The sequence below is a fragment of the Micromesistius poutassou genome (genome assembly GCF_964030765.1).
Source record: "Micromesistius poutassou genome assembly, chromosome: 22".
In the NCBI taxonomy this organism is placed as follows: domain Eukaryota; kingdom Metazoa; phylum Chordata; class Actinopteri; order Gadiformes; family Gadidae; genus Micromesistius; species Micromesistius poutassou.
Window position 1 is genome coordinate 3,420,870 of NC_140292.1, and position 10,711 is coordinate 3,431,580.

Genomic DNA, 10,711 nt, shown 5'->3' on the forward strand with positions numbered 1-10,711 from the left:
GTGTGTGTGTGTGTGTGTGTGTGTGTGTGTGTGTGTGTGTGTGTGTGTGTGTGTGTGTGTGTGTGTGTGTGCTCTTATTTATCCCACGTTAATCTTAACCATCTCGTCCACGGTGTTCATAGGACTCATGGTCTCGTGACCTTTCGAATTAGAGCGCGTGCGCTGCATACTGAAGCGCTCTTTGATCCAGTCGGAACACACGCCTCATGCGCGAGACTAATGAGTGCCCGACCTTAATGTGTTGAAAAATAGTAGGGGGAATCAAAATGGGGCAGGATATATATGTTTATATACAGATAAACATATCTTTATCTATATATGTATATATTGATATAAAAATAATTCAATATGATATTTTAGAAGCCTAAATAATGTGCTGTTAGCTTCAATGGTGTTAGGATATTGCATATAACTAGGGAAATCTAAAGTAGGAGGACAGAAAAAAATAAGAAAGCAGCCAATAACCAGTTCACGCTGATATCTATCTATCTTAATATAAATAATGCGTTTTCAGCACAAAAACAGACCTTCATTTGGTCAATAATAGGGTAAATAAAATGGGGGAGGGTACCTGGCCTCCAACGAATGACCCAGATTAACCTATAAAGATGTTTTCTTCAGCATAATTTTGATTTTAAAAAGAGGAGACTATAAACACGCTACATAAACAGAAGACAATTATGTAGAATGTGTTTCCGCTATAAAAATGCAAATGGTGTACTACAATAAGCAGATGCTTTCGATTATGATCGGGTCGACCCGGGTACAAAAAGGTACTCGGTGTGCGCGCGGGATGATAATACAAACGATCTTGTAAACGTCATCAACACAGACGCCACGTTAATTGCTCAATTTGGAGCGCGCGCAACCTGTGACACCGCCGCTCGAGAAGCTGATTCGTCCGCGTGTCTCGCGCGGGCGGCGTTCTTAAAAGTGGTATGGAATAGTCCATTGCTGCACAATCGAAAAGAAAACTGTTTACGATTGGGTCGATGTGGAAAACCTAAAATGATGGCTGTCATTTTTAATGGTTATTCACAGACTTTGTCACTCTATTTGGTACCGATGAAAACAGTTTTTTAATCAACACTGTTCACTAATTAGAGTGAACCGTCCCATCATATCCCATAACCCATAATATAGCCTGTGGTCTGATCGGGTAACCTCGTAAAAGCGAGATCCAAAAGGTCTTGGCGAATAAAGTTATACAGTCAATGATATATTAAATATTAGCAGCCTAGATATATTAGTGTAAATCGGTTGGATGGTTTTCAATTTGGGGAGAAATGCTGACGTAATCATGCGAGTCGTTCTGGACGCAGGAAGCAAAACGTTAGCTCTGTTGGAAACCAATGCATCAAATATGTTTAAAATAGGCCCTCTATATAAATAATCCAAATCATGGTCTAACCTACGAACATATTGTCTACTGTAAGCCTACTCCTTAAAACTAAAAGGGTAGCATTTTTTTCTCAATTTAATAAATGTAGCTTACAGAGGATAATTGTTTCCTGAATTCTGCAGTGTTTCACACGGTTGTTCTCTGAGTTTAAATATCAGTTTAATTTTCCAAAGTAAATTGTGTAGAATTGTATAATTGTTTTTTTCATTAATGCGCCACAGATAAATTGCACCAGATAGCCTCGATCTGCGGAATTTATTGTATTAGCTTTCATAATAATAATATTTAGAATAATAATTTTCATTATTAGCCTATTTATTTGCATTGTCGTTATTATTAGTATTACTATTAGTATTAGTAGTAGTGTAATTTGTATTAGTAGGCCTATTATATTAGAATTAGCCAATATAAGAAAATAGATCAATAAGCCCTGTCATACGCTGAGTCTGCTTAATGCATTAGAAAAAACTAGTCAGATGTAAATAACTGCATTGATTGATGGGGAATTAATGCCTTCAAAAGTAGACATATATAAAGGACAAAAATATATGATATTTGTTTGTATTATTTCGCAGAGGGATTGGCCATTTTAACCCCGATATCTTAAAACCTAAACAATCAGTCATGCATTTTAGTTTTTATTAAATAAAAGTGCAATACATTAACCTGCGATACACAACCGTGCAGGACTCTGTCACTGTTAAGAACTTAAAACATTTAAATAAAATAAGTGAAGAAATATTTTTGCCACTGGCGAGAACACGGGAGTGTTCCTCATAAAAATGCACAATTGTGTCACAACCAGTTTATATGTACAGTTAATGTAATATTATTTCTCATTCAAAATATTTCAAAAAAGGAATCTGCCTCTATGGCGCCAGAGGCCCAACATGTTGAACATTCCTCAACATTCTTCAGATATTTGCAGAGGGTATGGTTGTTAAGAATGAGTGTGCCCACATCACCCAGCCAACACATTTAAACTAATAATGTATCTGAAATGTAATGTGGTATAGGCCTAACTAAAGTAAAAAGAAAAAATCTAAATAAAATGTATTTTTTTCTTGTGTGAGAGTGCATTTCCATCCACTCAAACTGTTTGTTTGACCGAACGACTCAGCAGTGCATAATGTACAAAACATAAGTTATTTACACATAAATTATTAACAGCGTATTTTCTATGGGATACAACTCACATTTATATTTACAAGTCAGTACCGTGTCCTCGTTAGGTAACTCGGTCGCTGAGTCCACGGTTTGGCCCACAAGCTGCTTCTCCTTGTTTCAATCATCATCTCTCGTCCCGGTGCAAAACTTCGAAGATGTGGACGGAAAGAGCCGAGCTCGGGTGTTCAATTGTGTTCGTTTACGGCCCTCCGTCCCCCCTCCCCCCCTCCCCCGTCCCTCCCCTGCCCAATCTAGGAACTGTCATTCTCTGAAGTGTGGATGAGGAGGGACGAGCTTGGTTTATGCTTTTTCAGCAGCTGTGTGATCTTCTCGTCGTCGGAGTTAGGGTCCAGCGGTTTGTTGTAGTCGTCGTCGTCCTCCTCGTTTTCCGAGGCGCCCTTCAGCCTCTCGGTCTCCGAGTCCTGCTTCTTCTTGGCCGTGGCCATCTCCGCCGCGTGGCGCTTCCGCCACTTTGTCCTCCTGTTCTGAAACCACACCTAGAGGGGCAACACATTGGTTTTAGTCCCACGTTGTGTTTTACTTAAACCCACTCTTATTTCCACCTTCAATTGGAGTCCATCCAACCATCACAAACCACAGAATGTGCTCTAGAAAAAATATAAAATCTAAGTTTTAGGCCGATAATTCCTATTGAATAGGCCGATTGAATAAGCCTACATCATTCTGAGGCATAGGCCTTGGAGTTCTTATCAATGCAATTTTAAATGAGAATGGCGACTGACAGGTGTAATTGTCTCATGCTGGATATTTGCAAATAGCCTAGTGCAATATTTATAATGGGAAATTGTTATTTTTTTGGTAGCCTATGTTTTGACAATATGTTGGTTTTAAAAAGGAGCCGATACGAATAAGCATCTCTCTGAAATATAATAATTGTTTCTATATCAAAAACAAAAGTCCAGCACTTTTCAAATTTTTATAAAATGTAATATACTATTATATATATACTATTATATATATATATATATATATATATATATATATATATATATATATATATATATATATATATATATATATATATATATATATATGCACATAATGACATAATAATTGTTCTATATATTTCTTGAAATTTTCAAAAAGAGTTGGGTTCCAATAGGCCTATATCGAATTGCCATAGTATCACGGTAAGCAGAACTGATATATTGCAGTATCTCCCCATGCACCAAATGTTCCGAAGAAACGTTAATTCGTACCTTCACTTGGCTCTCCGTCATCCCCAGAGAGTAGGCCAGGCGGGCTCGTTCCGGGCCAGCCAGGTATTTCGTTTGTTCAAAAGTCTTTTCCAGGGCAAATATTTGCTGTCCAGAGAACGTGGGTCGAGTGTGTTTCCTTTTTCCATCTTTATCCAACAACACAGAGTTTTGATCTGAAAAGAACACTGATAAGTTTACTGAAAGGCTCTGTGTCTAAAACATCCTCCTATTCCACCCATGTCCCATGCAACTTCACCCCATCGTCTTAAAGCTAAACCCCAGCCTACGCCTTTAATAAACATGGTCCCCAGAAAGTTGTGGACTACAGGATTACATCCCACCCCAATTCGTTAGAGAAAATACTTACGAGGTGAACACGCGAAGCGCGCGTCCCTCCAGTGCGGACTCTGCATGACGCCCGGCCAGAAGATGGGGGTCCGGCCCGGGAGGTCTGCCAGGGGCTTGGGGTACCGGGACACCGCCACCGCGCCGGGGCTGAAGTAGAGTCCGTGCGGAGGCGGGGGGGGACTCAAGCTGCTAAAACGCGGCAGTCCCGACAAAATCCCGGCCGACGAAGACGCGGCGGCCGCGACCACCCCTGCCGCAGCCATCCCCAAAGAGGGGCGGCTGAGGATGTCGTTTATTCCGTGAGGGGTGGCGGCGGCGCCCCCGCACTGCTGCGGGGATCCGATGCCGGACGTCTTGATGCCCGGCGAGGACACGGCGACGCCTCCGGGGTTTGGGGAGGTGGCGGTGGGCGAGGCGGTGGAGGACAGCGGGTAGGCCGGGTACAGAGGGGTCTTCATCTCGGTCATGCTGTGCAGGGCTGCCAGCGGAGGAGTGTTGAGGAGGAAAGCGCCCTGGCGAGACCCGTCCATCTGGCCCACGGCTAACATCACCGGGGGCAGGTATGGAGCTGGCGTTTTGTTTGCGTTGAGGTATCCTCGGTGGTTTCAGCAGCCCTCAAAGCACGGCTAAAATTCTAATGATTCAACACCCCCTCCTCTAGAACGGATTGAGTTTACTTATAGTTTGGTTTGAGTGTTTGCCCAAACCAGACGTACCTGGCACATAGCCTCGGGTTGAAACGATTCTAGTGTCCACAAGATTGACCAAAAAAAGGAAATCCACTATTGGGCTACTTTAGATCGAGACGAAATGGAGCCCGCACAGGCAATATGTGGCCATGCAATTCATTGTTGCGCTATTATTAAAAAAAAATGTGGAAGTCTATATAAGTCGTCTGGAGCCCGCTGAACGTCCCAGGGACAGCCCCAAAAAATCACTTCAGCCTCATAGAATGGGATGTCTCGGGCGATGAGAGCGAGTCTCTTTGTTGTGTCCAATGAGCTCTTTGATAAGATGAAACATCATGCTCTGTTTCTCGGGTCTATTGCCTAAAAGTCCAAACTTTGCGCGGAGGAACCAGAAAGAAAAAGGGGGAGTTTCGGATGGGATTGGGTGACTTCAAGGTGACGTAGGCGGCCGGGTAGGTAGAGGAGAGCCTCGAGCGTCCTCATTGGCCCGCAGTCATCGGTTGGATTTGGACAATATAGTTTCTATATGATGTACTGTCCAACACAAATGAACCTGTTTGTGGGTTTTTTTCATCATAAAGGGAAAGGAAATAAACTCTCGAGTAAATAAACTAAAGACCATTCTGAATATAGGCTATAGCCCCTAATGAGGCCATGTGTGCTTAATGATTTTAGGATTTTTAAAGATAGAGGGAGAGAGACACAGAGAGAGAGAGAGAGAGAGAGAGAGAGAGAGAGAGAGAGAGAGAGAGAGAGAGGGGAACAGATGGGAGAGCGATATGGTGAGAGATATTTTTTCTGTAATGGTTTAGTGGTTATTGACAGATACTAGGCCTCTTAAAATGCAATTATTACTACTTTTTGGTTTTAACTGAATAATAATTCATACAAAAACCCAATGTTTGTTATTTGAGACTAATTGAGTGCATTGTGGAAGATGCATTGGGCTGCATTTTCCCCTTGGGACAGATCAAAATCCATTATTTATATTAGAGAGACCTATGACCCGACAGGACCCGCTCCTCAGAAAGAAGGGATGCTCAAGGATTTCGACTTGGTTGGTGGAGTGCGGTTGACACATAGGCCTACAGTGTTGCAGAAACTAACTTCAAAGTTCCCGTTTTATTTTAAGGGCCTGGCAAGCTATATAAACAGTAATCCTATAGGTTGGGTTAAAATAACCAGCGAGTTGAATCTGTCACGGTTTTGTTAAGCTTACAGGCCCAGAGTGGTGTGAACCAGAATGTGGCCTCTGTTCAGGAGGACCGCGAAACGGTGTGATTAAAGTGGTGCTATCCGTGCAGTAAAGTTTGGTTATGCGTGACTGAATGGAAAGGCCTGATATGATTACACACTCTATATACAGGCTACAGTGTTTATGTTTTTTATAAAGTATTTTTAAAATCCCAAATAACCCACGTTACATCATTAGGCAGTACGGATGCCTATCTTATTGTAGGCTACATTGATGAAATTACTGATAAAATTGGCTTCAGGCCTCAATATAGGCCTATTCTACGAAGTGGTTTACTTATCCGTGTATATATATATCAGGCGAAACCTTTACACAGCAATAAGCCTATTAACCTAAGAATATTATATTTAAAACATGGCCTATATTTAAAACAGGCCTATAATAGGCTATAGAAGGATAAATGTCAATCGACTAATATCCCTAAATGAATGTTGACAACTTAAAAATACATTCAGATTCATAATTGGCATCTCATAAGCCTATGGCCTCCCATATGAAACCTGAAAATAATAATTTTCAGTAGGCCTATGCCTAATGAGTCACATTTAAAAGGTTACTTTACTATCCCAGTCTCTAAAGTAGCCCTACCTCTCAAGTGGTCTGAGAACTGATCCTTTCATTACATCCAAGGCGAACCAGACTATCAATGCATTTTAGTCATTATACAACAGCGCCATCTTGTGCTCAACTACTGGTACGGCGTTAAGAGAGTTCTCGTGATTATTTCGCGGTTTTGAGAACAACTTTCCATACATATTTAAATTAGGTGAAGCCGAACTTCCACTAGTAAAACAAACATGTATGGTTGTAGGTTGGATATTGTCTATTTTAGGCTACGGCATACATTCAGCAGGTGTATTCTACAACATAATTATCCTGAGCAAAGGCCTATTTGAGACAAGTGTGTCCACATCTAATTTGAACCAAGACAAGTAAAGGAAAAAGGTAAGAGGTCTTATATACCTGTGATGTTCCAGACAGGTAACCCTCCGCATAGACCACCCGGCCAGTAGCAGCTGATAATATAAGTGCACCGGCGGTGCATCACAGGCAGCCCGAGAAAGTATTTAAAAATAATTTATTTCAAATAAATGGCAGATGAGTGATTCAATGAATAGACAAGTCGTAAGTTCAATGTATTATTTAAAAGATGTCTTTCATCAACATACGGTGCATTTTAAGATCAAATTAAAAACATTTCATCTCACTCACGATGCAAGGCAACTCAGGCAAAGAATATACAATTCTTTGTTTTGACTCTAGATGGCACTACAGCACAGCGATTAACTGCGTTTATTTTTTAAAGGAGTTATTTTTTCTGTTATTAATTAATCGAAATTAACACGTTGATTTGACAGCCCTTATTTAAACACATTATATTTGGTTAATATAATAAACTACACTAGTGACATTCAACTTTATGATTATCTGCAATTTTAGAGCCCACATGTAATACTTTTTCATGTAGACCTACCTTGGAGTTTGTCAAAGCATTTCATGGAATTGTTTAAAGATTTTTAAATCATAGAGTCAAACACATTGCAAATAACAATTTAAGGTGAACAAAAATACAGACATTGATCAATGAAAACACAGGAAACATGAATGTTGTTAAGTGTCCCAGTTTTATTTACATTTACTCGCGTGCCATGAGTTTCTGCTTCTTCAGCTTCTTCTGTGAGACCTGCAAAATCAAAGACCCAGTTATTAGTTTTACACTATTGATTTTGTTTCCTAGCAATACATTGCGTTGTGGTTCATCTTTTAGTTTGGTTGCTCAGGTCTTGTGAGTATTTTCATGGTTTATCCAAAGGTGTCCTAAGTTGTCATCATTGCAACCATTTTCACAGAAATGCAAATTCACAAAAGTAGGTGTAGTCCGGTATTTATGTATGGAGCTTCTGATTGAAACCCCTCATTTATGATAAGTGCAAAAAATCCCATGTCAACAGCAGAGAAGCAAACTTCTGCACAGATAAACAATAAGCAAACACTTGCATGGGAGGAAATCAGTTTCCATAACAGCCATTACTCAAGCATTTACCTTTTTCTTCTGGGCGACCTCTTCCTCTGGCTTGGGGACGATCTGTTCCTTCTCCGTGAGGATCATCTCGATGTGGCACGGGGAGCTCATGTAGGGGTTGATGCGACCGTGGGCCCTGTAGGTACGCCGCCTCATCTTGGGAGCCTTGTTCACCTGGATGTGCTCGATGACCAGGGAGTCCACGTCCAGACCCTGCCACATGAGCGAGAAGCACAGCCAGAGATCAGCAATGGATAATGTGTCTTTTCCCCAAGTCAAGTTTGAAGCATGAAACAATTAGGCATAATTAGTTGATACGGACCCTCATTCTACAGACATGATATTCCTACCATGCGAGTGTTTACATACAAAGCATGGAACTCAGATTAATTGTAATCAGATTCCCTGGGCTTGATCAACTCATTCTGACAAGATACTTGCCTTGTATGACGACAAGGTAAGCACACTAAACTCCATAACCATCCATTCTGATTGGCAGCGATGTTTTGGTTCAAAGTACTCTAGAGAAAGCCTTTTCCTTCTACAAGTCTCCTTTATAATAATGAAATTGAACCAACGAGAGAAATCTTGAAGTCATACCAAAGCACTTTCAAGTGCAGAAATGCAATACGTCAACTGCAAGTTTGATGCTATTGCACTTAACATCCAGCTAAAGATAAGTAGAGATGATGTTCTACCAACATCGGAGCACATTTTGTGAATATCAAGCTTCAAACATTTCAGACTACTCACTACTTTAAACTCATGTCTAGACTCAACAGCTTCAACCACCCCTTATAAGAATACTACTCTCCCCCACCCACCTCCAATGAGTGAAACCTTGTTGATTGAATTTAGCCGTTTTTTAAGTATGGTTGCTCAGGTCTTGTGAGTATTTTCATGGGTAATCCAAAGGTGTCCTAAGTTGTCATCATTGCAACCATTTGTCAATAAACTGTTAGTAACCCAGCTTTGTCGTAGACTTGGTTTGTTCTTTACAAACTAAACTGAACTGACAGTATAAACACTAAACCCACTTCAAGTAAAGAGTGAATTAACTCTGGTAAGATGTTAAAATTTATACCTTGAGCTCAGCATTGCTCTCTGCATTCTTGAGCATGTGCAGAAGGAACTCTGCGCTTTTCTTGGGCCAGCGACCCTGTGTCCAGTCGAACTTCTTGGCCTGGAAGACAAGAGCACCACAATAGTTTTAACATTCAAAAGTTCAAAATCCATGACAGAAGATTCTTTACTTTTAACAATATAAAGCTGCTCAGATCAGATTGTTGTTATTTTCATGGGTAATCCAAAGGTGTCCTAAGATGTCATCATTGCAACTTTGAAGGCAAATGGCCTAAACAATCCTTTCCCCAACAAGTCAAAATACTAATCTCTCACCTGGGCACACCTGCCGACACCTCCGTTGTAACGACGGAAGGGGACACACTGGTGTTTGATGGTCACATCCCTAAGGTACTTGTTGGCCTTGCGGATGTGCATTCCCTTGATGGCCTGAGCTGTCTCACGGGTGTTCTGGAATAAAATAAAGCCATTTGACAGATATTAGCAAGAGCAACTTGGAAACAGTTGTAGTATTCTAGTTAACTAGGTGATTCATGTGTTGTAATGTATGTTTATTAGAAGTTAGCATAGCATATTACCTTGAAGTGGACACGGAGATTGGAGCCCCTTGACTTGCATGCTAAAAAAGAGAAACAATATTTTAGAGAAACACGAGAATAGGACGGACGACCACGTTTAGAACTGCGGAAACTCAGTGAGTCTTCTGTTATTTTCATGTTTAATCCAAAGGTGTCCTAAGGAGTCATCATAGCATCCAGCAAGACGTATAGAGAAGGGATTCATTATGTTTATACTCACACTTGGTCGGATTTTCGGGGTCTAGGGAGTAGCGAACCATGATGAGGATCTGTAAGGAAACGCGGATTATTAGCGAGGTTAAGAAAGCATTTATACGCTCCGGATGAATGAGTTGTTGCCTGTCCGTAGACAAGCTAACATGCACACATTCGCCGATAACACCGACCTACTACAACAAGGCGAGAACGGTGTTCATGCAATATAATGTGTTTCTAGTAACCCTAAAGAATGTAAGTTTGTATTAACACGAGCAAAAATGGCCGCTAACAGCTGAACGCCCGATGAAACAATTCAAATAAGTGGTAGTACAGCTATATTTAAAACGTTAATATAGACATATGTGCTTCGTTGACATGAATACTTTTACAATTTATTCGGCGCACAAGTCAAACATAAAGGATGCCTAAGATTTTGATAAGATGATGTGGATTGTTAACTAGCGTGCATCGATGCTACCTTACCTCTCGACCCACAAAAGGGAAAAGGAAGTTCTTCGAGTTCCGGGAGACGTTATCCTGTTTAATAGTCTCGCGAGCGTTCGGTCTTGACGCGCTCATCTGTAGTTTCATGCGCAGACCATTGTAGATATCTGAATTGTTCTGGTTTTATGGCTTTTTTCAAACCTACTGTAAATAAAATGCTCCCTTAGAAAATGGTTTTATATCGTATTCTTGTTAATTTAAACGTAATATATGTACAATAATATATGTCTAATAGCGAAAAAGG

At 40.7% G+C, this 10,711-nt stretch overlaps 2 protein-coding genes and 4 non-coding genes across 7 annotated transcripts; all 6 read right to left on the minus strand.

Annotated features, from left to right (window-relative positions):
• Positions 1 to 2,820: 2,820 nt before the first annotated feature.
• Positions 2,821 to 4,685, minus strand: nkx6.1 (NK6 homeobox 1; the record flags this gene model as incomplete). 2 transcript variants are annotated; one of them, XM_084486254.1, is made up of 3 exons in its annotated part: positions 2,821 to 3,066; positions 3,790 to 3,962; positions 4,157 to 4,685. In XM_084486254.1, 3 exons carry the CDS (start codon positions 4,683 to 4,685, stop codon positions 2,821 to 2,823), a joined length of 948 nt encoding a protein of 315 aa, XP_084342380.1. The 2 variants fall into 2 exon arrangements, with proteins under 2 accessions (XP_084342380.1, XP_084342379.1); XM_084486253.1 differs by having other exon boundaries at positions 3,790 to 3,974.
• Positions 4,686 to 7,687: 3,002 nt separating this feature from the next.
• Positions 7,688 to 10,474, minus strand: rpl17 (ribosomal protein L17). The gene is made up of 7 exons (XM_084486956.1): positions 10,447 to 10,474; positions 9,986 to 10,034; positions 9,766 to 9,806; positions 9,503 to 9,637; positions 9,189 to 9,287; positions 8,126 to 8,317; positions 7,688 to 7,765 (listed from the first exon to the last, which is right to left on the minus strand). Exons 2-7 carry the CDS (start codon positions 10,023 to 10,025, stop codon positions 7,718 to 7,720), a joined length of 555 nt encoding a protein of 184 aa, XP_084343082.1. The 5' UTR covers positions 10,026 to 10,034; positions 10,447 to 10,474; the 3' UTR covers positions 7,688 to 7,717.
• On the minus strand, positions 7,854 to 7,919 carry LOC311368127 (small nucleolar RNA SNORD58). The gene has a single exon (XR_014639885.1). It is a non-coding gene; the product is annotated as a small nucleolar RNA SNORD58 (small nucleolar RNA).
• Positions 8,979 to 9,044, minus strand: LOC311368126 (small nucleolar RNA SNORD58). Its single transcript, XR_014639884.1, has one exon. It is a non-coding gene; the product is annotated as a small nucleolar RNA SNORD58 (small nucleolar RNA).
• LOC311368125 (small nucleolar RNA SNORD58) lies at positions 9,373 to 9,441 on the minus strand. Its single transcript, XR_014639883.1, has one exon. It is a non-coding gene; the product is annotated as a small nucleolar RNA SNORD58 (small nucleolar RNA).
• LOC311368118 (small nucleolar RNA SNORD58) lies at positions 9,874 to 9,941 on the minus strand. The gene has a single exon (XR_014639876.1). It is a non-coding gene; the product is annotated as a small nucleolar RNA SNORD58 (small nucleolar RNA).
• Positions 10,475 to 10,711: the final 237 nt, after the last annotated feature.

Excerpts from the sequence above, each read along its gene's own strand:
- rpl17 (XM_084486956.1), bottom strand. The coding sequence starts at position 10,025 with ATGGTTCGCTACTCCCTAGACCCCGAAAATCCGACCAAGT. Across the intron at positions 9,288-9,502 it reads GTGTCGGCAGGTGTGCCCAG|GCCAAGAAGTTCGACTGGAC; the intron begins GTGAGAGATTAG and ends CTTGTCTTCCAG. Across the intron at positions 7,766-8,125 it reads AGGTCGCCCAGAAGAAAAAG|GTCTCACAGAAGAAGCTGAA; the intron begins GTAAATGCTTGA and ends TTGATTTTGCAG.